Source organism: Podarcis tiliguerta (genome assembly GCF_965153285.1).
Source record: "Podarcis tiliguerta genome assembly, chromosome: 5".
Lineage (NCBI taxonomy): Eukaryota > Metazoa > Chordata > Lepidosauria > Squamata > Lacertidae > Podarcis > Podarcis tiliguerta.
Genome location: NC_139538.1, coordinates 16,755,345 through 16,782,364, shown reverse-complemented (window position 1 = coordinate 16,782,364; position 27,020 = coordinate 16,755,345). Strand labels below are relative to the sequence as shown.

Below are 27,020 nucleotides of genomic sequence, written 5' to 3'. Positions count from 1 at the left end.
CAGGAATCTTTTGCACAAGATGGGGGTCGAACCCATAACCTTAAGAGTCTGATGCTCTGCCAACTGAGCTATAGTCATACTTATTGCTGGAGTAAGAAGTGTGGGGAAGCTGATGGCAGCAGCAATAGACCAGTAAAATATAAGAGAAACACAGCGGTGCAGGTCTTATAGGGTTTCTTTTATGATGGTCATCTCTATTGCTTTAAAATGTGATAAGTCATGCCTGATGCATTGTGGTCCCCTCCCACTCATTCTGGTGAGCAGGACATTGGACTTCTGCCCCAAAGTACAGTATTGTTCTGATGGCATCACAACAGAAACCCCATAGAGGCAGCAAGAGGCAGAATGGGCCCTGGGCTACAGTTGAGACCAGAGAGAGGGACAGCAGCTTGTCAACAGGCAAGCATTCCTATTCTCTGATGACAGACCCCCTGGTACTGAATCTGAATTATCCTCATTTCATGCCACAGGTTGTTCATTTAATACCACGGTGGCTGCGTAAGAACAAGGCTGATAAAGTGCATTATTTCACATTCCTCCTAATATCACTTCATGTTGCCATCTAGCAAGTCAGATGTTGCATTTCTAAAGCAATAGAAAGTCCCGGGAGCTCCAGCAGGGATTAAAATAAGCTTAAATAAGGAGAAAGCAAGATCTGTTGAATTTAAGAGTGAGCTGAAAGCATCCAAGCGCTGTTCTGATGACATATGAATTTATCTTTCAAAACGACTCTCTGCACAATTTTCAGAACTGGTGTTACAGAAGATACTGAAGCTTTCAAAAAAATACTTCATGTGTTAGCTATCCTGATCTTTCCTTCATGAACAACTTATATGTACTCTAATGAACCTTCTCCCCTCTTAAAGTCACATGCCCCTTTTAAAGTGATTTATGGGTTTCCTATTTGGGTTTTTCTTCTAGTGGTGAAATGTGCACTTGAGGTATAATCACCAACCTTTTATTAACAAGGAGACAATTGAAACCTTATATGGTGGAGATGCACAAAGTTTGGTTCAGACTCTAATTTGGTGCTCCTTAAAACAACCTAACCCAGCAATTTAGAGGCTCCTCAATTGACTTCAGGGGTCCAGGCTTGCCTCATTTCCTCTGCTGCATCTCATATAAGGAAATAAACATGAACGAAAACTATTTTTTAAAAAATTGAACAAAAATGTGTGTAATTTTGAAGCATGGTAGCCTCTAGACTGCCAGATTGCAGACAAGTTGGTCCTTGGGGTTTTATGTTGGAAGACGTGATTCACCCCACCCCACCCCTGGACTTAACTTTAGCTATGGCTATTTTTAGTATGGCCAAACTGGATGGAATTTGCAGGCATGGTTGCCCCTTCTGAGAGCATGAATCCTGCCAGATTTCAGAAGGATAACTGATTTCTCTACAAGGACAGCTATTACAGTTTTGGGGTGGGTGATGAGCAAACCGCTTAATCTCCCCATGTGTTTTATGGACCATTGTTCTGAAAAGAGCAGATGTGAAGGAGGTTGCCTCTGGATAAGAAAACTGCTGGATTTCAGGCAAATAGGTCTGGGGACTTTTAAAGCTGATTTTTGGGTAGGAAGACCAGCTAATAATATTATTTATTTATTTATTTATTTATTTCCCGCCCTCCCCAGCCAAGGCCGGGCTCAGGGCAGCTAACAACCAATAATAAAAACAGTTGAATGAATACAACTTAAAAACAAGATTAAAATACAACATTAAAACCTTAAAACAATTAAAATTAAAATGCAGCCTCATCACAGGAGGAGAAAGGAAAAAGAAAGAGGGGGAGGGAATCAAATTAACTCCAAGCCAAAGGCCAGGTGGAACAACTCTGTCCTACAGGGCCTGCGGAAAGAAATCAGATCCCGTGTTGAAAAAGCCCTGGCTCTGGTTGAGGCTAATCTAACTTCCTTAGGGCCTGGGACCTCTGAGGTGTTGCTGTTTATGGACCTTAAGGTCCTCCGTGGGGCATACCGGGAAAGGCGGTCCCGTAGGTACGATGCCTATGGGAAGCTCAAAAGCAGGACCTGGGTGAAACAGCACTAATCCCGCTTGCCGTTCGTAGCAAGTGGTATTCAGATGCATAATGTCTCCCACAGTGGAAACAGAACACAGTCATCATGACTAATAACCATTGATTGCCTTTATTCTCTTTTAAAGCCATCCAAGTCTATGACAATCACAGCCTCTTGTGGGAGAAAACTCCACTGTTTGCACACTGAGTGAACTTTATTTTTTCTGTCATGAATCTTCCAAAGTTCAGCTTCATTGGACGGCCCCAAGATTTTGTATTATAATTGAGGGAGGAAAACGTTTTTCTATCCATTTTCTCCACATCAGGCATATTATTGACAACCCCAATCACGTCGCCCCCCCCCCATGTATTGATGTTTTCTTCCTTAACCAAAAAGCGTCAAAGGTTTGCTCCAACACTTTGAGCATGATGGTTGCCCTTTTCCAGCTCTGCAATATCCTTCTTGAGGTGAGATGACCAGAAAGACACAAGTTCTAAGCACCGTCTCACCATAGATTTGTATGATGGCATTCTAATATTGGCAGTTTTATTTTCAATCTCTTTGCTAATTATCCTTAACAAGAATTTTGCCCTTTTCATAGCTACCACATACATGGCCAACACATTCATCAAGCTATCCACTGACCTGGGGCATTCAGTTTTCCATTTTTCTCTGCTAGGTGACAATGATTTATTTATTTCTGGAATCCTTATAATAAAGCTATGTTTGAGCTGCTAAAAGACATATTTAGTCATTTGTGAAGAATGATGTGATAGAGGAAGATAGTCTGGCTACAGATCAGGAAACTGGGAAAAGAAATATACAGATTATTAATCATGTCTGGGTGACTTACATTTACACCTGGGATACCCCAGTATAGGATGATTGCTGGGATGTGAATAAATGTTAGGAGAGGATATATTTATTAGATAAAGCAAAATTTTAAAATTACTTCCTGTAGCACCTTAGAGACCAACTAAGTTAGTTATTGGTATGAGCTTTCATGTGCATGCACACTTCTTCAGATACACTGAAACAGAAGTCACCAGACCCTTATATATAGTGAGAGGGTGGGGAGGGGTATTACTCAGAAGGGTGGTGGGAATGGGTGATTGGCTGATAGGTGTGGTAAACCTGTTGACGACTGTTAACAACTGCAATTGCTCTTAGAGGAAAAAGCAAGGGGTGAGATGGCTAAAAATAGCTTTATCAAGTATAATGAGATAAGAATCCAATGTCTCTGTTCAGACCAGGTCTCTCCGTGGTTTTTACAATCTTGTAAAAGGTAAAGATAACATTTTCTCATCCAAAATACTTGCTGAAGAATAAAACAGCAGCTTTGTTCAGGCAGGCTTAAAATGGTAATTCAGTTATGGAGACATACTTAAGTCTAGCTTAAGATGGAATCTGAGAATTGGACCTTAGACTTAGCCTCTGAAAAGGAGAATGTGCCCAGGCAGGTAAGAGAATATTTATGGCTACGCCCTCCCCCTATCACGGCACAGTGAGAGTGTTTCTCACAGTGTTCTCTCTAGCAAACTTACAGGAAAACTCCATGAGCTTCAGCTCCTATCATGTGCCTATCTAGCAAGACACAAATTGTTGGTTTGAGTGCATTTTAAATATCCCACAATGATAAACAGGGTAAGTTCACACAATCTATTTACTGGGCCTTTGTAAATCAACAGGATACTCATTCTCTCCACTATGCAGATGATAGCCTAGGCATTCAATGAAAATTGTTGTTTGTGTGAAAGACTCATACGTGTGAAAGAGAGAAATGTCCATGGTTGAGTATCTGAATGATCAGGTCAACATAGAACACCCGTCTCATATGTTTACACTGAAGTGTAGGTGGGTTCCCACGGGGCAAGACACAACGATAATGGCAAGAACCTTCATTGAACTACATAACTGGGAAATAGGTGCAAAGCAACTGCTTATATACATTCCTGAAAGCCTGGGCCACTCCCACTCCCAGTGTGATTGGCTGTCTGAACTTCCAAGCTGCAAATTACGACTCAGAGGTCAAGGGCCAATGGCAGAGGCCCAATTCCTGAAATGTTCTGTGACTGGACATCATGTATCGAATCAGAACACAGGAGCTCAGAATCCTTAGTCCAGACTTAAGCTCAGGCAAACACAGACCACTGAATACATAACATACACCATCTACATGGTAGAGGAGGTGGAATGGATTAGTCATCCGACATGTGCAGACTCACTGAGGTGTGGAAACAGGGACACATACTTTTGATGTAGCCTACCATGCCTGACCTCCTTCATGGATCACTGCCTACTTTCTTGGGCTCCATGATCACTGCAGATGGTGACAGCAGTCACGAAATTAAAATATGCCTGCTTCTTGGGAGAAAAGCAATGACAAACCTAGACAGCATCTTAAAAAGCAGCAACATCACCTGGCCAACAAAGGTCTGCATAGTTAAAGCTATGGTTTTCCCAGTAGTGATATATGGAAGTGAGAGCTGGACCATAAAGAGGGCTGATTGCCGAAGAATGGATGCTTTTGAATTATGGTGCTGGAGGAGACTCTTGAGAGTCCTGTGGATTGCAAGAAGTTCAAACCTATCCATTCTGAAGGAAATCAGCCCTGAGTGCTCACTGAAAGGACAGATCCTGAAGCTGAGGCTCCAGTACTTTCGCCACATCATGAGAAGAGAAGACTCCCTAGAAAAGACCCTGGTGTTGGGAAAGATTGAGGGCACAAGGAGAAGGGGACGACAGAGGACGCGATGGTTGGACAGTGTTCTCAAAGTTACCAGCATGAGTTTGACCAAACTGCGGGAGGCAGTGGAAGACAGGAGTGCCTGGCGTGCTCTGGTCCATGGGGTCATGAAGAGTCGGACATGACTAAAAGACTAAAGAACAACAACCATGCCTGACATTGGCAGCTGGCATGCCTGTGTACCTGCTGGAGCTCCAATATATATAGAAGACAACCGCTCACCAGAGACACCCAATCTGACCAGTAAAGCAGAAGATGGTTGTCACTCCTCCTCCTCACTGAGAGAGCGAATGAGAGGGAAGAGGACAGAGGTGGAGGATAATTGCTGAAAAGAATAAATGGGTACCATGGCCAAGATCTCTTTCATGCCCCTCTTTATATCTCGAAGAGCGGCATTTTTACACAAACAGCAGTGTGAAGCCAATCAAGCATTAAGCCCGTTCCATCACTAGATCGTGTGATTGCATGTACTGCATAGACGTTCCAGAGACCTTCCTTTTGTGTCCGTGATTGATAGCAAGGCATTTGGAGGAATTTAGAGGAAAGAGGGTTTATTTCATAATGGGTTTTCTAAAGGGGGGAAAATGAACCATAATAGTAGGCAATCATCTGCTTGAATGGGTGGATTTACATCTTCAGTGAAAGGGCTAAAAGAAACGCCGCAAAGATGCCCATCTGTCTTTAGGTTTTGTTTTTTAAATTATTTGCCATAGATGTCAAAGGATTATTTTTTTAAAAAAAATGTAAACTAAGCTATGGCAAATGTGTTCCTTGCACACTGGGGTTGATTTGTAGATTTCATTTTGCCCAAACTGCATTTGAGATACATACAATTATATCCAGTTATTACATTTTCTTAGACCTTGCATTTGAAAGCAGCCTTCAGTTATCAGACCTTTTAGCTTCATAGGAGGCAATGTTTGCTTTGTTTGCATTTGTTTGCACAAGATACAGAAAGCAAAATGTCATGTTGCATGCCAACAGACAAGAGGTAGGGCTTATACCTCCCCAATGTGCAAGTCACTCACAGTAAGAAACCTCAGAGAACTTCGGTGATATCTACGTTTCTATGGATGAACATACTCTTGCAGAACACTTGGGATTTGAAAAGGCCTTGGGATTTGAAACACTTGGGATTTGAAAACACCTTATTTTTTCTAAGCACTGTGCACATATTAAAAGATGAGGGCATCCCTGCACACATGCTCACAATCTAATAAATAAGATGCAAAAGGAATAAGAAGGGAAGAGGAAAATGAGTATTGGAATAATTGCTCCCACACTGACTAGTGAATGGAGCCAGACTGACTTTGCCACTATGGTGGTACCTCAGGTTACATACGCTTCAGGTTACATACACTTCAGGTTACAGACTCTGCTAACCCAGAAATAGTGCTTCAGGTTAAGAACTTTGCTTCAGGATGAGAACAGAAATCGTGCTCCGGTGGCGTGGCAGCAGCAGGAGGCCCCATTAGCTAAAGTGGTGCTTCAAGTTAAGAACAGTTTCAGGTTAAGTACGGACCTCTGGAACGAATTAAGTACTTAACCTGAGGTACCACTGTATGTTCTTTCTGGGAGGCAAGGGAATGATTTCTCTGAACGTGGATCTTTTCGTAGCCGAAACAACACCATTCAGGCACAAGAAAGAGCTATCACCAGATGGGCAGCAAGCAGGGCAGAACTTCAAGGTTTGAAGGACAAAATGATTGAGGAGGAACCTCTGCAAAAACAAAACAAACCCCTCTCCATTGAGGACTGAGCCTATCCAGTAGCCACAGAATGCTCACTGACAATTGAAGGGTGTGGCATACAAAACCAGGCAGAGGGGAATTGGAATGGAGGTTTTTGGTTTTTAAAAAATGATTTTATTGTGTGTCAATAGTTGGTTTCCATATTGTATCGAAATTAGTCAAAGTGGTTCACTACAAGTAGTATTGTTGTTGTTTAGTCGTTTAGTCATGTCCGACTCTTTGTGACCCCATGGACCAGAGCACGCCAGACACTCCTGTCTTCCACTGCCTCCCGCAGTTTGGTCAGAAGTAGTATATAATATTTTTAAAAATAACCTATTTGTCTCTGTGCATACACCAATGTTTATTTATTATTCCATTTATTATTATTGCATTTACATCCCACTTCCCCCCTCCGTTTGCTTACAAATACAAAACCCAACGTAAAAAACAAAAGTGATTTAACTGTTACCATGCAACTTAGCAAAACTCAAGAAGAGCAGATAGCTTGCCAGATCATTCTGATTGCAAACATTGGATGGCTACACTGGCTGGGTCTGATGAAAGTTGCAGTCTAAAACAGGAGGTGGAGGGAAAAGGGAGCACCAGGTTTGAGAAGGCTGGTGCGGATACTCACCATCATTTCCTTGCAGGTTGAGAAGTTGTCTGATCTCATTGCGTGCTTTTCCCTTGGCTCCTAAGTGGATTGTCCCGAGGGCCAACAAAACTCCAAGTGGAGAATACAGAATGTTCTTATTTTTCTGGGAGACAGAAAGAACCCGGGACAAATCCACTGCCAACCGTGCGGTGCTTTCAGCCACAGGTTGGGAGGTATGGCTTCTGGTGAGGTGGATTCCGGTGACAGCAAGGAGAAGGCTCGGAAGTAGAGCTCTCCTCATTGTACTGCAGAATGCTCGGTAGCTCCTTGAGCTGTTGAATGGTTGGAAAGGAAGTTTAATAATGCATAGTTAAATTGCTTCCATTCCCGTTTAGGAATTATCCTCCCCCCTCCCTAACACAATGAAATCTTCACTTAGATTTTGTTTCTAGAATAACCTCATACAAGAGACTGCTATTTTCAGAGTACACCCTCCCTTTTGGAAGAACTAGCCATTCTGCTGTCTTCAGGGGACTAGAGGAGGAAGGAAGGAATTGTAGTGTATTTGCAAACGCAAGACATATTACATTCAATGTAAGCAAGTGTAAAAGGATGAGCAATGAGAGGGGAATAAAACACCCTGTCATAACATATGACAAGCAAGGGACGCGGGTGGCGCTGTGGGTAAAAGCCTCAGCGCCTAGGACTTGCCGATCGAAAGGTCGGCGGTTCGAATCCCCGCGGTGGGGTGCGCTCCCGTCGCTCGGTCCCAGCGCCTGCCAACCTAGCAGTTCGAAAGCACCCCCAGGTGCAAGTAGATAAATAGGGAAGGTAAACGGCGTTCCGTGTGCTGCGCTGGCTCGCCAGATGCAGCTTCGTCATGCTGGCCACGTGACCCAGAAGTGTCTGCGGCTCCCGGCCTATAGAGTGAGATGAGCGCACAACCCTAGAGTCTGTCAAGACTGGCCCGTACGGGCAGGGGTACCTTTACCTTTACCTTTAAGGTAAAGGACCCCTGGACAGTTAAGTCCAGTCAAAGGCGACTATGGGGCTGCGGCGCTCATCTCGCTTCAGGCCAAGGGAGCTGGCGTTTGTCCACAGGCAGCTTTCTGGGTCATGTGGCCAGCATGACTAAACCGATATTGGCGCAACAGAACACCGTGACGGAAGCCAGAGTGCACAGGAACGTCGTTTAACTTCCCACCACAGCGGTAGCTATTTATCTGAACTGCTTTTGAACTGCTAGGTTGGCAGCAGCTGGGACAGAACAACGGGAGCTCACTCCGTCATGGGGATTCAAACTGCCAACCTTCTGATATGCACTAGTGGGGTTATGACCATATACACAGCTCTTGGGGTTGTGGTGGATAGGAACATAAGAAGAGCCCTGTTGGATCCGGCCAAAAGTCCATCTACTACAGCACCCCGTTATCACAGTAGCCAGCCAGATGCCTATGGAAAGCCTGCAAGCAACAAACCTCTTTCCACTTGTAAGTGTTACCTTTGTACAGTAGGCTGCTTTCAACACCCACTCACCCACTCTATCCAAACAAGCAAGAGGTATTGGCAGAGTTCAAGGACCTGTTCCAGCCAGGCAAAAATGCTTGGGGTCCAAAGCAGGAGCAGCGAGGGCTGTGGCTTGCAGAGAGTTCCAGGTAAGAGAGGCCTGAAGGGGAGCATTTGGCCTCTGAGTCTGAGGTTCTCAACCCCTGTTCTAAACTACACAGGACTTCCTTATGAGTAAACTGCAGGCTTGTTTAAGCCTCTTACTATTAGATTCCTGGTAAGTCCCCTTATATCCCTCTTAAAGGAATGAACACGCCACAATCTTGTTTAAAGTATATAAAAGAAGTTTACTCACATCATCAGTTCACAGTTGGATCCCTGAAGGCAGACTTAGTTACAAAGTATATACATGTAGGTCTATCCCATATGGAGATAGTCCCTTTGTCATCTGAAAGCCAACAGAACATCTCTAGCCATAAAGCTGCTGGTCCAACGAAGGAGGAAGTCAAAGAGAGAGAGATGGCTGTGTGCCTTGTCCTTTTTGTTACCTGGACAGGTAAGGTCATGCCCACGTCTAGTCACATGCAAGAGGAAGTATGTCTCAGCCCAGGAGGAAACAGGAAGTTCCGACTGGCTGAATCAAACATCCCCCTGCATGTCCACTCTAGGAAAACAAGGAATGTTGTATTTGACTGCTACCTATGTATCACATCCCACATAAACTCATTTAGAACTGGACTTTTAAGATTCCGCTCAGTGGACAATATTCAGTTCCAAAGGAACAGCCACCTTCCTTCCACAAATGCAGTTTCTCTGACAAAGTAAAGCCTTTTCCCCCTTATGCTATATCACCAGCGCCTTTATCGCACCCATAAATCAAAGATCCATTTGAAAGGCAGAGCGAATACAGACTCCTACGCCATGTTAAAAAGGTGATGGAGACATTTTAATATCCTCATGCAGGGACGATGTCTGCAGTTGCAAGCCGCCAGCAATATTTATTCTGAATGGCCATTTTAGACACTCCCAACATAACTTAATTTTCTTTTCCACTGATGGAAATTACCGTGCTGGAGTTCCTGGCATCAATGATCAGCAGTGCTGTTTTGCCACTGGTAATTAATGGTTTCGTGGTAAATAATGGATGCAGCTGCAGAGCCATTTGGCACATCCGTAATGTGAGGTCTGCTTCCCGGCGTTAATGAAACCGACATCCCAGCACAACCTGTGTTTAGGGTCAGTCAAGCTGTTTGGGGAGTAGGCGAGTGGGCAGATGAAGAAGAAGAAGAAGAAGAAGAAGAAGAAGAAGAAGAAGAAGAAGAAGACAGCCCTCCTGTAGCATTGATCAGTTGTATAATGAATGTGCGTGTTATGCAGGGTGGAGAAGAGCTATACTAGGACTAAAATATGTACATTTGCACTTGAAAATTCTCCTCTGAACATTGGCAGGGGTGATGGAGAAGTGGAGAAGCAGCTTTGGGTACAGTTTGATGTAAAGTGGCAGGAGAGGAGAGGTGAAGCACAAAACATAGTGTCACATTTTTTTTCTTTAAGGCTGTCTCCCAAATATTTTCTTTAAGCCATGCTTAAAGGGCAGGGTATTAATATTTATTTATTTATTGCATCCGGAGGAGACTCTTGAGAGTCCCATGGACTGCAAGAAGATCAAACCTATCCATTCTGAAGGAAATCAGCCCTGAGTGCTCACTGGAAGGACAGATCGTGAAGCTGAGGCTCCAGTACTTTGGCCACCTCATGAGAAGAGAAGACTCCCTGGAAAAGACCCTGATGTTGGGAAAGATGGAGGGCACAAGGAGAAGGGGACGACAGAGGACGAGATGGTTGGATAGTGTTCTCGAAGCTACCAGCATGAGTTTGGCTAAACTGCGGGAGGCAGTGAGAGACAGAAGTGCCTGGCGTGCTCTGTCCATGGGGTCATGAAGAGTCGGACACGACTAAACGACTAAACAACAACAACACCAACAAATCCAAGGATACCAGATGAGCTTTATGGCTGAGAGGGGATTTGAACCCTGGTCTCCCAGGTCCTAGCCCAATGCTTTAACCACTAAACCATGCTAGCTCTCTTTACAAGTTTCTTTATCAATACAAAACTTTAATATTCTGTCCATCCTCCAATTTCGGGGTGGCTAACAAAAAGATTTTTTTAAAAAAAAACAGCTAGCCAAATTAAATGAATGCCTTGGCCCTAAGAGTTCTCCTGTATCTTTAAGTATGGCAAACAAGGAGAAAATAATCGCCAGCTGTGGTTTTTCCCATCTGACATATCTAATCGATTCTCGAACCTATTTTTCTTCTTCTCTGCACAATTAAAGTTGCAAAGTCCGGCAATCCATAAGGCAGGTATGGGGAGCCTTCAGCCCTCCAGATGTTGCTGAACTACAACTTACATCATCCATGGCAACATCTGGAGGGCCGCCGGATAATCAACCGCACCGCAAAGCAGAAACAACTGAGGATCCAACAAGTGCAGGAAACTGGTTTATTGGTCCAAAATCGTAACACATTTTGAGCAATGCCAGCTGCCCCAGCAAGTGTAAGGAGCTCATTTTGGAGCTAGTCTTACAGTTCAAAACATATTGGGAATAATGCTTTATACTGGTTGGGTCAATAAGCCAGTTTCCTAAACCCGTGGGAGGTTTTCATTGTTCCTCGTACTCACATTACAGCAGGGATAGGGAAGCTGAGGCCCACCAGATGTTGTTGGATTCAACTCCCCATTAGCCCTACCTTCTGACCATGCTGGCTTGGGTTGATGGAGTCTACCAGCCTTTGGAGGGCCAGCCCTTCTCCACAAGCCAAAAGAGAAGGCAAAGTCCCAAGTGAAGAGAGGGAGGGACACTGTGTCCATGAATCACTTGTCCTGCATGGATGAACTAATTCAGTCCCTGCTTTGCTTCTTCATATTTCAGTACTGGGGAAGCCATGTAGATGCCTCCAGCAGAGCTACCAAAGGCAGGATATTTCAGCACGAGCTGAAACAACATCATTACTTATTTAGAAATGGACTTGTGTGAACTCTTCTGGAGCAGGATCACTTTCTGCTGCAAACTTAGTGCAAAGAGCAAAGCGCAAGCCCCACAGAAATACTCCCTGTAACCACGGTGAAAGAAAGGAAAATGACATGGCAACGAAAGGTAGGGCTTATAAGTCACTTGAGCTTTGCATTCATAGCTGCCACTATTGTGCCATCTTCCCCCTCCACTTTTTAATAACTTTATCAGGGCATATAAAAGGCACGTACCTGGAAAACGGCAGCATAATATTCACCATTCAGCGATTTGCAGAAGGTCTGTGCATCCAGCGTAGGCTGTCGAGTAATGCAAAGATCGAGGAGAAGGCCAAGGGCGTTTACATGGCAACATTTATTGGGGAAAGCCGCTTGATTAATGAGGCGGGCACGTAACAGGTGGTCACCGAATGTGTTATGAAAGGCTGCTTTTCTTCCCAAAGTGCTGCACTGTTAGATAAACCAAGCAGCTCGCTTTGCAAGAGGCTCGAACATCAGGCCGTTTGTAAGCGTTCCAGCAGAATGGAAACAACGACCGCAAATCTCACGAGGAGCCCCAGAATCCAGTCCAATTTGTTGCTGCTTTACCTTGGGTGTTATTGGCTGGAAAAGTTATTTATACAAATTGCTCCCCTAGTGAACGCTGGGACATAAATGGTCATATCCACCTGTCCAGTGAGCGCTCGGCTGGCTGAATGGTTTAATTGTGTATATCCTTATGGACATATGCATAGATACATTTTGAAACAGGCAGAAATGATGCAGGGCTGTTTAAGAAGGAAAGGCTACATGTAGCAATTGACCAGAGTCCTTGAGGGCTTAAGTTTGAGACAGCATTCAGCATCGGAATCTATTTTTACTGAAAGCACTCAGTCCTGGTTTGAACAGAGCATAAGCGGAACGACGGGTGGAGGCCTTAATGAAATGCAGAAGTCTTATTCCAAGTCCAGGGCCAGTATCTGGTTTCAGGAGGCCCTGGTCAAAGTGCTCTCAGTGGACATCCCCAGTGGGCCCTTCTAGAGGATGCAGAGTCCTCCCCATGGTGGTGTTGGGCTTACCAGATAGCAAGCAGAAATATGAAGAATTGAATGATTTGGAAACTGAAATTGACATATTTGCCCATCCCTAATCAGTGCTGTGCCTACTTAACATTGATTTGTCCTTTTGCTGTTGCCACCAAAGTTTGTGAAGTCTTAGCAAACCCCCCACCCCCAAAAAAGACTTAGGGGCTGATCAGGTCCCCAGGATGGGGGTTCGCCACTCCTGCCCTATTTGGAATTTGGATTGGGCAAAAACAAACGATCGTGTGAAATCAACCTCACCTAGAGGAGCAATAACTTTAGATTTCTGAACCTTTGTTTTCAGAATGGTTAAATATTCATTACATGAGCAGAGGACTGCATAAATATCTTTAATGAATTGCTATTAAGACAATCTTCTTCAATAAAGGAAATGGCTTCCAGTTCTTGTCTGTTTTTTCTCAAGTACATAAACAAATCACAAGTACATGGCAGGCAGAAGATTCAGGCCTGCAGTGCTGACATTTTTTCATAATTTTTTTTTTTGCTTCATCTCAAAAAGCAGACAAACCTTTAATCCATAATAAATGTAAGAAAAGAAGCAAAACTTATATTCTGACTGTATGACACAAATGCACTTTTTCATTCTGAATTCGGATTTTGAAGCTTCTTGTCGTCCTTTGATTTGGTTAACTGTTCCTCACACCATTTCTCTTCTAGGGTCTAGCAATGCTGTGCAAAACCTTGCTCTAGCAAAGGAAAAGAAATATTGAGAATGAAGTGAATAGGTTTGTACAACACAAAGACTCCTTGTTTCCACTTAGGTGAAGCATAGTCAAGTTTATTTAGTTTATACAACTTCTATCCAGTGTTAGTCATACTCAGAACAGATCCACTGGTTCCATTGCGTCAGGGGACTGCCATCGGAACAGGGGAGGGAGGCAGGGAGGCCTTTGGGATACAGAGAGCCTCTGAAACCCCTGAGGAGCAGTTCCTCTTCCAGCGGTGGGAAAACTCACACCTCCAGTGGAGAAGAGAGGGAAGGGGACAGCCAAGCGAGGAAAGGGCTCGAGGATGTTGCTGAGAACCCCAGCGCCTCACCTCGCCAGGCTGCCTAGGAGGGACACAAGCCACTTCCGTCACCCAGCTTGTGCAGAGGCGTGAAACGCAAGGAGGGGAGGAGGAGGTTTGGGGTGCCAAAGTTCTTATGTTGAAGGAGAAGCTGGAAGGGGCCACTCCCGGATTCTGCAAGTGACTAAGACGGACATGAACTTTGTAGATGTACACTGTAAATAGCTTGCACAATTGGTCTCCGACCGTAATAAATTATCTATCTATCTATCTAGTTTGCACAATAAAACCTGTAAAAGACAGGTCGGAGTCCTGCCTGGTTACTCACGAGCAACCACCATCAGCATCTGACGCATTGGTTCCATTGATTCTCCATTCTTCAAAGCCCCAACCAGAAAAAGGTGACTTTACCTCAGGAACACAGGAAGCTGCCTTGTACCCCGTCAGACCATCGGTCCATCTATCTCAGTATTGTCTGCACTGACTGGCAGTGTCTCTTCAGGGTTTCAGGTCTGTAACTCTCCCGGCCCAACCTGAAGATGCCGGGAATTGAACCAGGGACCTGCTCTATCACTGAGCCATGGCCCTAGTGAGGATGTCTGGCTACATCCCTTCAGAGGCCCCATTATCAAGCAAATGTAAACCATTAATAAGCATGCAGTGGAGAGAGCAAAACCACACAAATGATCAAGGATGCATTAAGATATTAAAGGGAGTGGGGAACCAGAAAGGCTTTTAAGAACAAAAAAAGTATCAGCATCAGAATTAGTTTACAGCTAATTCTTTTGGTGAAGTTTAAAGAACTGGAGCAGAGAAAAGGAGGAGAGGGTGATCTGGGTCAACTGTTTCCATCCAATTTGCGAGACAGAAGCAAGGGTTTTGCAAGAAAGCATTGTAATATGATATATTATAACCTAACAAAATGTAATATCAATGTACTGGAGCCGAGATTATGTACAATGTATTATTTATTGGGTGTAAAAGGCAAAGTTCTTTTTAAAAGAGAACAGGACATTCTGTGACTGCACAGGACACAAGCTGTGTACTCCGAACCAGTGCTATTTTTCTCGAAAAAGAGGTGCTGGAACTCACCATGAAACCCCCTTTGTTCCCTTATAATAGCAATGGTGCCCACCTGAGAGGTACTAGAACTGAGTTACAGCTGAAAATAGCCCCGCTCTTAACAACAAGGGGAGGGCGTCTAAGCTTAACACCCCTGGCAGATCCTCTGGCATTTCACAGGGACACACTCCAGTGTATGAGTGGGAGGGGCAGCGATCAAAGTCCAGCGGCATAGCTTGCATGACAAGGTCGACACAATCCAATTTTTTTTAAAGGACCCCTGACCATTAGGTCCAGTCGTGGCCGACTCTGGGGTTGCGGCACTCATCTCGCTTTATTGGCCGAGGGAGCCAGTGTACAGCTTCCGGGTCATGTGGCCAGCATGACTAAGCCGCTTCTGGCGAACCAGAGCAGCACACGGAAACGCCGTTGACCTTCCCGCCGGAGTGGTACCTATTTATCTTTTTGCACTTTGACGTGCTTTTGAACTGCTAGGTTGGCAGGAGCTGGGACTGAGCAACGGGAGATCACCCCGTCGCGGGGATTCGAACCACCGACCTTCTGATCGGCATTTCCTAGGCTCTGTGGTTTAACCCACAGCGCCACCCGCAAGCGGAAAACCGGGACTGGTAGATGGCTCCAGGTGACAAAAGCAGGCAAGCAAGCCATAGACCACTGGTCCTGCTAGCTAGGGATCATGGGAGTTGTAGGCCAAAAATATCTGGAGGGCCGAGTTTGAGGAAGGCTGCCATAGACTATAAAGCAAGTCAAATATATTCTCTCTCTCTCTCTCTCTCTCTCACACACACACACACGGAGGGAGGGTGGAAGTTTATATGGTTAAGGAATTCGGCATTAACAGGGGATGTTGGCTCCATTTGACAGATGAGGAAGACCAAGGTCCAGCAAGAAGCCAAGCACTGTGTCTCAGTTTTCAGTTTTCAGTTCCTTGGCAAAGCAATTGCATAGCAAACAGTGGGGGCTTCCTTGGAGGACAAATCCATGATTTCCAAGGGAATTTTGTTGTTCCCTATCTTTTATCTAGGAAAGCTCTCTCACACGCAGGGTCTGTAGACTTTCTTTAGAGGAATTACCTACCCAACCCCTTTATCATCTCAGAAGCTGTCTTTAGTCTCTTCCCCCAGTCTCCTTCCCCCAGCGGGCCAACGCTTGCCTCATGTCATCACCAGGTGGCATCCTTCATACCTACCTCCTTTTTTTGAAGCAAAGCTTGATTCATTTTCCTTTCAACTTCCCTTGCTTTCTCTCGTTTGTTATCCTGCCTCTGTTGCACATTTCCTCATGCAGCTGCCTTGATTTTTTTTCACGGTCCAGAATTTCTTTGGGGAATAAGTTCTTTTCATCAAATGCAGCTTTCAGGGCTACAGGACGAAAATAAAGGAAATTAATAAATAACCCCATTACGACTGGACCGGTTCATCTTTATTTTAAGAGAGAGAGAGAGGAAAAGAGAAGACTTGTGGTGAATATGAAAATGAATGAGAGGAAGAAAGCAATGCAAAACACAGCCTATTTATTGGTAAGTCGTCATCCTATAGCAATTAAGAAACAAAAACCCCATTTGTTTAAACATGTTAAGGCCTTTCTGTGTTCACATAAGCTCCAAAATGCTGGGGAATGACAACTGTTAAGTTGCATGTATCCAGCTGGCAAATAATACCACTCACATAAAAATCCATTCATGTAGAATTAAAGGTAAAAAAGAGGGGGATGGACCCCTGGATGGTTAAGTCCAGTCAAAGGCGACTATGGGGTTGTGGTGTTCATCTCGCTTCAGGCCGAGGGAGCCGGCGTTTGTCCACAGACAGCTTTCTGGGTCATATGGCCAGCATGACTAAACCGTTTCTGGTGCACGGAGGACTGTGATGAGTGCCAGAGCGCATCACATGACGTTTACCTTCCCGTAGTAGTGGTACCTACTTATGTACTTGCCTGATGTGTTTTCAAACTGCTAGGTTGGCAGAAGCTGGGACAGAGCAACGGGAGCTCGCCCCACTGCATGGATTCGAACCGCCGATCAGCAAGCAAAAGTGGCTCAGTGGTTTAGACCACAGCGCCACCGCTCCCTTGTAGAATTACTAGGGGCCTTGCCCCAGCTCACTTCACTCGTCAACCCTGCCAACCGCTTTCCCAATCTCCATCCCCTTTTAAAGAAGTGGGCACTTTGCTAAAGTGCTTTGTAAAGCACCTCTGCCTCCTGGGTTAAACACCTGCGACCAGCGCTGCTTCCTTGATCTCCTGCCTGCTGTTGGCTCACCCACTGGAGGCCACACAAACCACAGACCTAGATCTCTGTGTATGTGAATAAGAAGGTGGCTGCAGCTGAACCATAACTTCAGCTACATAGGCTTCCATGTGCCTATTCAAGGGAACAGACAAATCCAGGACTTAGGATTCACCACTGACTCCATAATTATATTGTCCAGTTGGTGCATGAAAGAGCTTCATCTCAGAGGCTGTATTCTTCCTCACTTGAATATTCCACTCAGCCCCATCCATCTTAAGGGTGAGGAGAAGGGCTCAAACTGCATAGCAATATGACTTCCAAAGTAAACATTGAGGTTTACACATTTTTATGACAATGAGAGATTGATCACCCTGGATACCAAAACAAAAACCTTCTGAGTCTTCAATGGTTTGCAAACTCCTTACTGAAAGTTAACATGAAAGCTTATTTAGTCTTAGTTAGCTTATTTAGTGCCTAAAACAGGAGTTTCAGGAGGATTAATGAGAAAAATTCTGAAGTGCTTCATATAAATTTAATAATAGCGTTTTGTATCCAAAGCTCCTGGGGAACAGGGAAAGATCCAAAATTCTGGCAAGATTAACGACAGCAAAGAAAAATCAGCATTTTGCCAACTGAGATCATGCACCTGGCTAGTCAAAAAAGCTCTTTGGGAATTGATCCAGCCTCCAAAAGGATTATATTTTAATTTTTTTAATTGCTTTTTGGAGCCATGTGGGGGCTGTCATTGGGCTGTGCTGAATCATCAGCATAAACTCCCATTTAATTCTCTCCTTTCCCCCCCTCAGGGGGCTTTCCATCTAATTCTCTGTTGCCTCTTCTTATCTAGCTGGAAGATATATTTCTCCCTCTATCAAGTCAGGAGTGCTGATGCTGAGATATGAAAATAGCCTTTCTCCTGCACCAGCTCCATTCACTGTTATAGCCTACGAATGATCTGAGGAAGCCTTTGGTGAAGAATCTGCTGTCACAAAGGCAGTCTCTTCTGAGCAGCACTATGCTAAACACTTCTTCTGATGTCCCCACAACTTTTCTCCATCAATCAACAAAGGGGTAGGGAACCTTTTACAGCCCAAGCACCACATTTTTTTTCTGAGCATCCTTCCAGGGAGCCACTTACCAGTGGTGGGTATGGCTAGAGACAAAGGTGAGTAGAGCAATGAATACAAAATTTACCCTTGTACAGTAGGCTAAGGAGCAGGTGGGGCTTGTCAACCTAGGAAGGCAGCCCATCTAGGAAAAGGAAAACTCTGATCCTAACCCTCTGCTGCCTTGAGGGACATATTCAGGAGCAGAAAGGGCTAAGGAGTAAACCCTACACAAATCCAGAGTGGAGTCCCTAAGACGGTTGGCTAGTGGCTTGTACGCCTCCTTCCAGCAACTCCTGCAGCCAAGCTGGTACCAAACGTATTTTTCAACTTTCCTATGGACCACGTAAGCAAGCCCAAGAGGGGAGTCTTGTTTTCTGGACAGCCCAGGATGTGCAGACACACTGCCCAGGCTTGCGCCCCGAGGAGGTCACTTAGGAGCTGCAAACACAGCAGTTTGACTTACACCCCAGAGGTGCACTCCATTGTCTCTCGAGATGGACAGATGCCAGCAAGAAAAGTTGGCTAGTTTCTGCACACTCTAATGCACCCGTCTTTTTCTTCCATCTAGGCAAGCAGGAAACATTATCAGAATTCAAGAATACTCATCAAGGGCTGATGGAGCGGCTTAGAAGTGTGTGTGACCTGGCTTTGAGTGCCACCTTCAGCCCTCAGACCTGTGGTTGCCCATCCTTGAGGGCTGAAAAATCACGTTCAAAAATTATCCAAGGGGAGAGAGAGAAATGAGTGGAATTCTTCTGGGTGCAGTGGAAGGGTCTTTTGTCAACAATTATTTTATTTTTTTAAAGTGATGTTTGCTGTTAAAGAATTCAGTGTGGGCAGATGATCGCTTGTTTTGAGTAAAAAGAAAGGACTTCCTTTAAAAACTGGCTAGAAGAAGGGAGGGAGGGTAAGAAACCAGGAACAGGTGTGATGTCATTGTTTTGTGGAAGGGAAGACACAGGCTCAGAAAGGATCTTGGGCTGCTGCCTAGGGAAAGCAGCACTTCAGCCTATGCAGATCTGCTGTGGGTCAGGCTGGCCAGTACTGGGCTTAATGGAATCTGGATAAAGCAGTTCATCAAGTCCCTTTGTGTTCATGCAAAAGACCTCCAGTGATCAGCTACCATCAGCAAGAGGCAGCTCCCTCCTGCCGCTCCAACTTGGAGGCTGCCCATGAACTGGAGCTCCTTCCTGGAGACTTTTGCTCTGGCCAGCAAAACGGTCCTCATATCTTTGGCTGGGGAAAGCTACAAAGCAAAGGAGTCTAGCAGTTCCGAAATCCACCTGTGGCTGACTAAAGAAGACTTTAGGCAGGGACTGGGCCACAAGCTCAACATCCGCTTCAGGCCACCCTGGATAACAATGATGAACACCTCACACAAGATGTCGCATGTACAGAAAACATCTCATGGGAGCAAATTCCACCATTTAACCATGCACAGTATATTCATTTGTCTGCCCAATACTATCTGTCATGGTGGCGGCAACGTATCTCCTATCCCAGCAGAGAAACTGAGCATCCACCATACCCTTTGATCCTTCAGTGGTCACAGCTGGAGTACAGGCTTGCTCTGCAAGTGCCCTAACCATTTGACCACGGCAAGTGACATATTTAACATGCCAACCTTGTTTACGGCTTGGATTGCCTGCTTCCAGCAACTTCCTGGCTTGTCACATCCTCAAAGGCTTGCCAGTGGCCAAGTGATAAATTCTAGACTTTCCTATTACCGTTACTTTCTTTTAAGAGAGATAAGCTGGTGACCTTTATTTTTGCCTCTTGCTAGCAGGAGCTAGAGTAATGAGGATATAATGAAGGTCTACTTACTTGCCGAAAGGGTAGGCAGCTTTAAATCTTCAGAGTCCTTCTCCGCCAACTTTTCCCCAAAGTATTTGTCAGGGTGTAGAAGAAAGTCGCTCTCATTCATTTCTGTCGGCTCCTCCAGGGCTTCAATATTTAATGACCTAAATACAACTTTTCAAACCAGAGGATTATTCCAAAGGCAGAAAATCATTTCACATATCAGCACAATTGCAGTTGAAGCAAAGCTAATGTTTTGTGCCTAATCATACTATGCCACTTCCACAACTGAGAAATATTCAGCTGGATAAACACAGATACATATGCAGCGAGATTCGCTGGCCATTTTTTTATTAAGTTCTGCCAAGGAAAACTCTTAATCTTCCGCATTAAGAAAGGGAGGGCCATAACCCTTAATTTTAATTAACAGGCAAGTTTTCCAAGCAGACGTCACGAAATCTGCCATTTACATAAGATAAATACGATTCTTTTCATTGAGGTTTCCCATCATTGGGAAGTTCTTGACTAGTTCTTGCAATTTATCCCTCGGCTGGGATCCAACAAGCCATGCTGGGGCTTTTCAGCTACTTCTTTCCAGTGACAGACTCCTGCATTCCATCCCCCAAACCCATCCTGCCCCCCGCAAAATGAGAGGGGAGTGAAGGCATGGTATTCTATGAGGTGTGAGCAGGGGTTCACCTCTCAGGTGGGTGCCATTGCCATTCTAGGAGAACAAGGGAGGCATTCATGGTGAGTTCCGGCCCCTCTTTTCCTTGAAAAATAGCACTGGGTGTGAGGCGCTGCATCAAGGATGGAATACATCAGCAGCCCACGTTGTATGCAGGCCCAGTGTGGGACATCCCATGCTCTCACAAAACTCCAAACTCCCATAGCGGTAGCAGCAATTTCTACAAATATCCATTTCTTTGAGCCAGGGATGGGCAACCATTTTTTCTTTTGTAGGCCTGATTCCCTCAGGTGCAATCTATCAGAAGTCACATGCCAACTGTGGGCAGGGTCAAAGTCAGGAATGGGTGGGGCCAGAAGCCTATCCCTTCTTCCTTTTTCTTTTTCTTCTTCCCCAACCAGAAAGGAGATTGTTAGCCGCTTTGAGACTCCTTAGGGTAGTGATAAAGCAGGATATCAAATCCAAACTCAACTCAACTCAGCAAGGACTGGTGGCTCTTGCCAGAGGTAAGGAACATAGGAAGCTGCCTTATATCAAGTCAGAACAATGGTCCATCTAGCTCACTATTGTCCAGGTGTTTCAGGCAAGGAATTTCTCCCAGCCTTACCTGGAAATGGTTGGGGGTTGAACCTGGGACGTTCTGCATGCAAGGCAGATGCTCTTACCACTGAGCTATGGCCCCTCCCCAGGTCTGAATGATTGCTTGAGACTGCTTTTGAACTTGGGACTGAAGGCTGTCCTACATTAGGCTGAAGGATGCCCACCCTTGCTTTAAGCCAACAGATTGGCTGCATCCACTAAGATGCCCAAATGTTGCTGAATTCATCAAATTAATGACATACCTGTTGGCTTTATCACAGCAGTTCGAGTGAAGAGGGTATGTTTTCTTCTCTTCTGTGTTTTCCCTTCTTTGTATCTTTTACCTAATATTGTGTTGTCCCATATATTCAGCCTGGACAGACAGAAATCAGGAAGCAAAATGAACTGACATTCCACAATTTGTTTTATAGTGTTCCTGAACTGCCCTTCTGTGTGCAAAGGATCACGACTTCTGAAGATGCATCCACTCTTATTTAATGGTATAATAGAGCACTAGGATTAGAGGCCAAATGGTATGTTTACCCTGAAGTGGAGTTCACTATCCATCCCTCTCAGTCGGCTTAACAGGGCTGAACAAATCAGATGAATGAATCAAACAAAGCAACCAAAGAAAATATTTCATAGCGCCAGTGCTGAGTGTTGTCAGATTCCTATAACACCCAAACAGAAGCTCTCAGGATGAGACAGAGGTGAACCTAAAGTTTGAAACCATGCTGTAAGGCTAAATCAAAGAATTGTCAAGAGACAAGGCTTCTTCACAGAAGAGGCTTCAATATATTTAAATATTTTAAATGAACAAAATAAATCTTTAATTGGTTTGCGGCACCAGTACTATGCACATTTAGCTGGGAGTCAGCACTGATGGAGCTAAATGCCAGAGAAATGTGCACAGGACTGCAGTCTTAATTATTTAAACAATCTCGATATCATTTTTGCTAATGTATGCGTTTTTACACACAATTCCTCCTAATATGTGCGTTTAATTTGTAGACATTTTGGGGTTAGGAAACTGCGCCACAAAAATCAGAGGGTGTGTTTTGAAGAATAGCCTTGCTTTAGTTTGCATATTGTTTCGGTCAGAGCAAATTGGGCAGGGGGCGCATTGAAAACCAAATTCCTTTCCCGTTCCTGCCTTAGGACATGAGACGACACTGAGCAAATCAGTCTCCTGAAACCAGCACACCAGTTGCACACCAACCATCAGCACCGATCCTGCTGTGCGGATCCTCAACTGTTGCTGTGCTCAGCATCTTTTCCTGCCCAAGCGCATCAAGCTCCAGGCAAAAGGGTCGTAGGAATTATTCCCTGGGGAGCTGTGGCAGTATAGGAAGGTTACATTCTTTCGCCCAAGGTTATTAAAATGTTTAATAATACAAAGGCTTCATTATGTTACATCGAGGAAGTTATTTAAAACTGAGGAAGCACTTAGCCAGAGTTTAATTTTACTGTTCTTATGCTCTGGCACAGTATACATTACAAAGCCCCATGAAAGATTTATACATTTTAGAATGTATGAGCTCATTCGGAATCAAAGAGCCTCGCACCTCTAACCTCTCAGCCGTTAGAAGCGCAAAATTAGACCAGTTTGTCATAAAGAGTATTTCTGTATATCGCTGCTATGAAATGAGGATGCTGTAAAACCTATTTCTAAAGCAGAACACAGCACGTTGTCATGGAATATCTGCACACAGGACTGTCACCTTCCTTCCTCGCCCTGCTCCTGTGCTTTTATGCCATGACCGAAGCTTTTGCTGCAATGTATTGTTGTGCTATGTGTCAGGGGCCAAAGGAAATACTTGCCTTGTAGAGTATACGCAGGATCAGGAGAGAAAAGGCAAAATAAAATCATTGGATGGCCAGAACTAAACGTTGGATGCACATCTCAATAATTACCTGTTACAATTTCTTGGAAAATAAGAGAGCCTTGATCCGGGACCCAAAACTTACTGTATAAGTGAGGGTGGCATGTGAGTTTACCTGCGGAAATTCATTTCTCCACATTTCCACATTGTGGTTTTTAAAAAACCACATACTCATGAAAATTCAGCAGCAATTTAGTTTGAATTTCTTCTATTATACATCTGTTTGCATTGCCTAATATACACATTTCTGCAACACAACACTTCCTGATATAATGCACTGTTGCATTTTTTTTACTAATTTATGCTTCTTAATGCATACATTATCCTAGTATATGCATTTCTGTGCACATTACTTGACTAGAAAACAGCATGGCAAAAATCTGAAGGATGGCTGTGTTTGGGGGAGTGCAAATTAGGTAGATAGGCCTTTAAATGCAAACTGAATAGAATTTCTCTTCCATCCCTTCTTGGGTGCCACCATGAAGAAGGCCATGTCCCTGGCTGCCATCCTGAGATACCTCTGAAGTCAAAAGGGCATCTGCTACAAAATGGAGCTCTCAGGCCCTGTAGAGTTGGCTCATTTCAGCAAACATGTACTAGCCGTTAATACCTACCTTGAAAGCTTAGAGGAAACGGCTTCTCTTCACTTGATGGCCCAAAAACTCCCAGACTAAATTCTCCAGCATCATTTTTTTCTCCCTCAAACTTTTCTGACTTAGACCCCAAGCAAAAACTGCTACTGGTGGGGTGAAGATTCTGATCTCCAACAAGAAATCCATTTCCTGGCCAGGCCTGTTTAAAATATTCTCTCTGAAAGGAAGCTCCTGATAATTATATACTTTGGCTCTGTCTTAATAGCCTCCCTTTTTCCAAACGTGTCACTGTAAATCAAGCTTTTAGGGAAATTACTTACACACATGCGGAGTTGTCGTTATCCTCTGTAACAGGTACAGCTTGTTCCACTGGAATAGGGGGAGGCTCTTCCTCTTCAACCAAGGATACGGTGTCCTTTTTAATATCATTCTCCTCCTCTGCGTCATACTTGTTTTCTTCCTTCGGGAAGGATGGAACATGATTTCCAATCCTCCAATGTCCTTCCTAAGAAGGAACAGAGGGTACAGTACACGTATCAGAACTTCGCAAGAGAGGTCCATCTCAGACCCTCCAAGTGTCCGTATTTTTCAGGGACAGTCCTGGATTTACAGAAGCTGTCCTGGTTTCTGATTTGATCCCAAAATGTCCCACTTTTCCTTAGACCGTCCCTATTTTCACTGGAGAAATGTTGGAGGGTATGGTAGGACATCCATATTTTCATCAGAGAACTGGTGGAGGGTCTATGTGTTCCATCTCCTGTTCAGGAGACTAAGGCTGCAGTCCCAACATTTTCGCTAGTTTGGCAGGTGTTGAGTACTATCTGTGGGTCATTTTCATCATATTTTCTTTTAATGTGTAACACGCCGTAAAATTCATATTTACTTTCCATAAATTCTCCCATAGCTCATAATTAATATTATGACCCACATTCCTGTGTCCACTTAATCATACTTGATTTCACAAATTCCTCTTTTGTTTCCCACTCTAGCAGCAGTTTGCTCATTTTTGATAATACTTTTATTTTTGTATCTAATAAATCCATTGTAATTTGGGATTTTTGTTCTGCAAACCCAATTTTCTAATCTATCTTAAACAGTTCGTTAATCTGATGTATCTGTAACCAATGCATTAATACATTTTTTAATTCCTCGGGATTGTTCAGCCTTGGTTCCTGTCCTGTAAGATCTAGGATTTCTTTATATGTTAATCATTGTTTATCCATATTTGTTGTTTTCCTTCAGCTGGGGATATCCACATTGGTGTTTTCTTTTCTTATAGATTTTTTTACTTCTCCCATACTCTGTATAATTTTTTTTCTGATCACATAGTTTGTAAAGATTTTATACATTTTGGCCTTCCCATACCATACGTAGGCATGCTACCCAAATTGTATATCATGTCCTTCCAAATTTAACACTCTGATATTTTCCAACAATATCCAGTATTTTATCCACCATAAACATGATGCCTCAAAGTAGATTTGGAAGTCCGGTAGAGTGAAGCCTCCTCTTTCTTTTCTATCAAACATAACTTTATGTTTTATTCTGGGCTTCCTTCCCTGTCAGATAAACCTAGATATGTTTTTTTGCCACTCTTTGAAGCATACCTCTCTGGAAATTGTTTTGCCTAGAACAAACATTGTCCTGCTGTTGCAATGCCTGAAGCTGCAAAATATGCCAGACATCAGACTTCCAAAAACCACGGGGTGGTGTTGCTGGTTTTTTTGAACAATCCAATAATGAAACCACTTTGAATTGGCTTAATAAATGTGAAGCCCTCATCTCCAAAGACGGGTTGGGCATTAACGTCCTAATAGCTGATGTCTTAAAAGCTGCTACCGCTATAGCTGGCCAATGAGAGTGTATTAAAAAATAAGGTCATAGAGTTTATATCAGCTGTGTCTCACATTCAGGATTTGCAGTGCTCTCAACATCACCGCTTTATTTAGACAAATTACGACCCATCCAATTATTTCTTTGAGTTATATGTGCTTTGAGGAAAGCTTTTACCTCTCTGCAATTTCAAACATTGCCTTTGGCGCATTTAACGGGGAGATGTGCCAAAGTCCCTGTGAGTTGTTGCTTTATGTATTTTTGGCAAGGGAGAGAAAACCTGGCACACTATATATGAGATTGCTCTTTATGTGCCTTCCCCTGGGCAAAGATCTCCGCAGGAATCCTTGACAACTTTTTATTCTTAAATGATGGTAATGAGTGCAACGCTGAGAGGAAGCAAATAGTAATGTCAAAAACACAGTGAAAACAGCCACCTTCCTACCTGCCCAAATAATCCAAACGGAACGCCAGAAATATCAGCAAGAACAATGCTGCAGTCTGCCGAAGACGAGAGGATAAAGAGGCAGTTGTTTCGTACACAGGTCTCCAGATAAGTGATACAATCATCATGCATCTGGAAAGATCTGATAAGAGTGGGTGGCTGGTAATTCACATTTTCTCCCAAAGTAAGGCAGTAATCCTTGTGGGAGGAAGAAAAGAAGTAAGTGCTAAGGTTATTAGAAAGAAAGGACAAGGCTTGGGAATGATTTTTGGCTGGGGGGCTGCATTGCAAATCTGAAATTGGCTAGTGGGTCATATCTAGTGCAGAAAGAAAGAGAAAAGCCTATAGCAGGACTGGGGAACTTTTCCAGGCCAAAGGCCACATTCTTCTGGGAACTTCTGAGCAGCTTCTGGGGGGCCAGAGGTTGGTGTGACCAGAGGCAAAAATGGGCAGATTGGTGGGTGTGACTCTTACCTTTGTACAATGGGCTACATTCCAGCCATATAAAAGTCAATGGTTTCTACCCCACACAAATACACTGCTCCATCATTCATCCAGTTCAAGGACACTTTCCAGGCAGGTAGAAGCCCCCAAGGAAGACATAGGTGAGGTGCAGACAAATGGTGTCGCATGGGGAAATGAGGGCCTAGTGAGCATCTTAAGTGTTATATAAAGAGGCCTGGAGGGCCACATTTGGTCACTGGGTTTGAGATGGAGGCTTCTCAGAATGTCCACCTTCATCTACTGTCATGGACTGGCTGTATGCATCAGCTGGGGAACCCCAAGGGGAACAAGGCTCAGAGCCTGGGGGGTTGGTGGTGGGAAGACAGCAAGTGGTCAGAGAGAGAAGGAGCAAACTGAGGGTGGAGGAGGTGTCGGAAGCTGAAGAGGCAACAGGGTTTAGTGAGCAGGAAGAGGCTGTGGCAGAGGGCAGTCCAGACTTAGAGAGAGGAGAGGAAGAGGGCTAGGAAACAGAGATGAGGCAGGCTGCTGAAGAATCCAGGGAGTCTCCCGCTCCTGCTGCAACCAGGTCCCCTTCTCCCAGAACACCCAGAAAAATGAAGAG

At 44.3% G+C, this 27,020-nt stretch overlaps 2 protein-coding genes across 4 annotated transcripts in view; both read right to left on the bottom strand.

Annotated features, from left to right (window-relative positions):
- The window catches only part of SERPINI2 (serpin family I member 2), a 41,947-nt gene extending 28,997 nt beyond the window's left edge, over window positions 1-12,950 (bottom strand). Inside the window, exons 1-2 of one of the 2 annotated variants that reach the window (XM_083442335.1) lie at window positions 11,862-12,950; window positions 7,130-7,422 (exon numbers count right to left, since the gene is read on the bottom strand). In XM_083442335.1, coding sequence (XP_083298461.1) covers window positions 7,130-7,422; window positions 11,862-11,890 — 322 coding nt within the window. In that variant the 5' untranslated portion in view covers window positions 11,891-12,950. Of the gene's footprint in view, window positions 1-7,129; window positions 7,423-11,279; window positions 11,389-11,861 lie in introns of those variants that run through there. The other variant, XM_083442336.1, reaches the window with a different exon arrangement.
- A 77-nt stretch (window positions 12,951-13,027) lies between these two features.
- The window catches only part of WDR49 (WD repeat domain 49), a 93,546-nt gene continuing 79,553 nt past the window's right edge, over window positions 13,028-27,020 (bottom strand). For both annotated transcript variants that reach the window (XM_083441989.1, XM_083441988.1), the window contains 6 exons: window positions 25,955-26,152; window positions 23,997-24,181; window positions 21,464-21,573; window positions 19,961-20,107; window positions 15,990-16,161; window positions 13,028-13,395 (listed from right to left, as the gene is read on the bottom strand). In XM_083441989.1, the coding sequence (XP_083298115.1) occupies window positions 16,016-16,161; window positions 19,961-20,107; window positions 21,464-21,573; window positions 23,997-24,181; window positions 25,955-26,152 (786 nt within the window). In that variant the 3' untranslated portion in view covers window positions 13,028-13,395; window positions 15,990-16,015. The remainder of the gene's footprint in view (window positions 13,396-15,989; window positions 16,162-19,960; window positions 20,108-21,463; window positions 21,574-23,996; window positions 24,182-25,954; window positions 26,153-27,020) is intronic.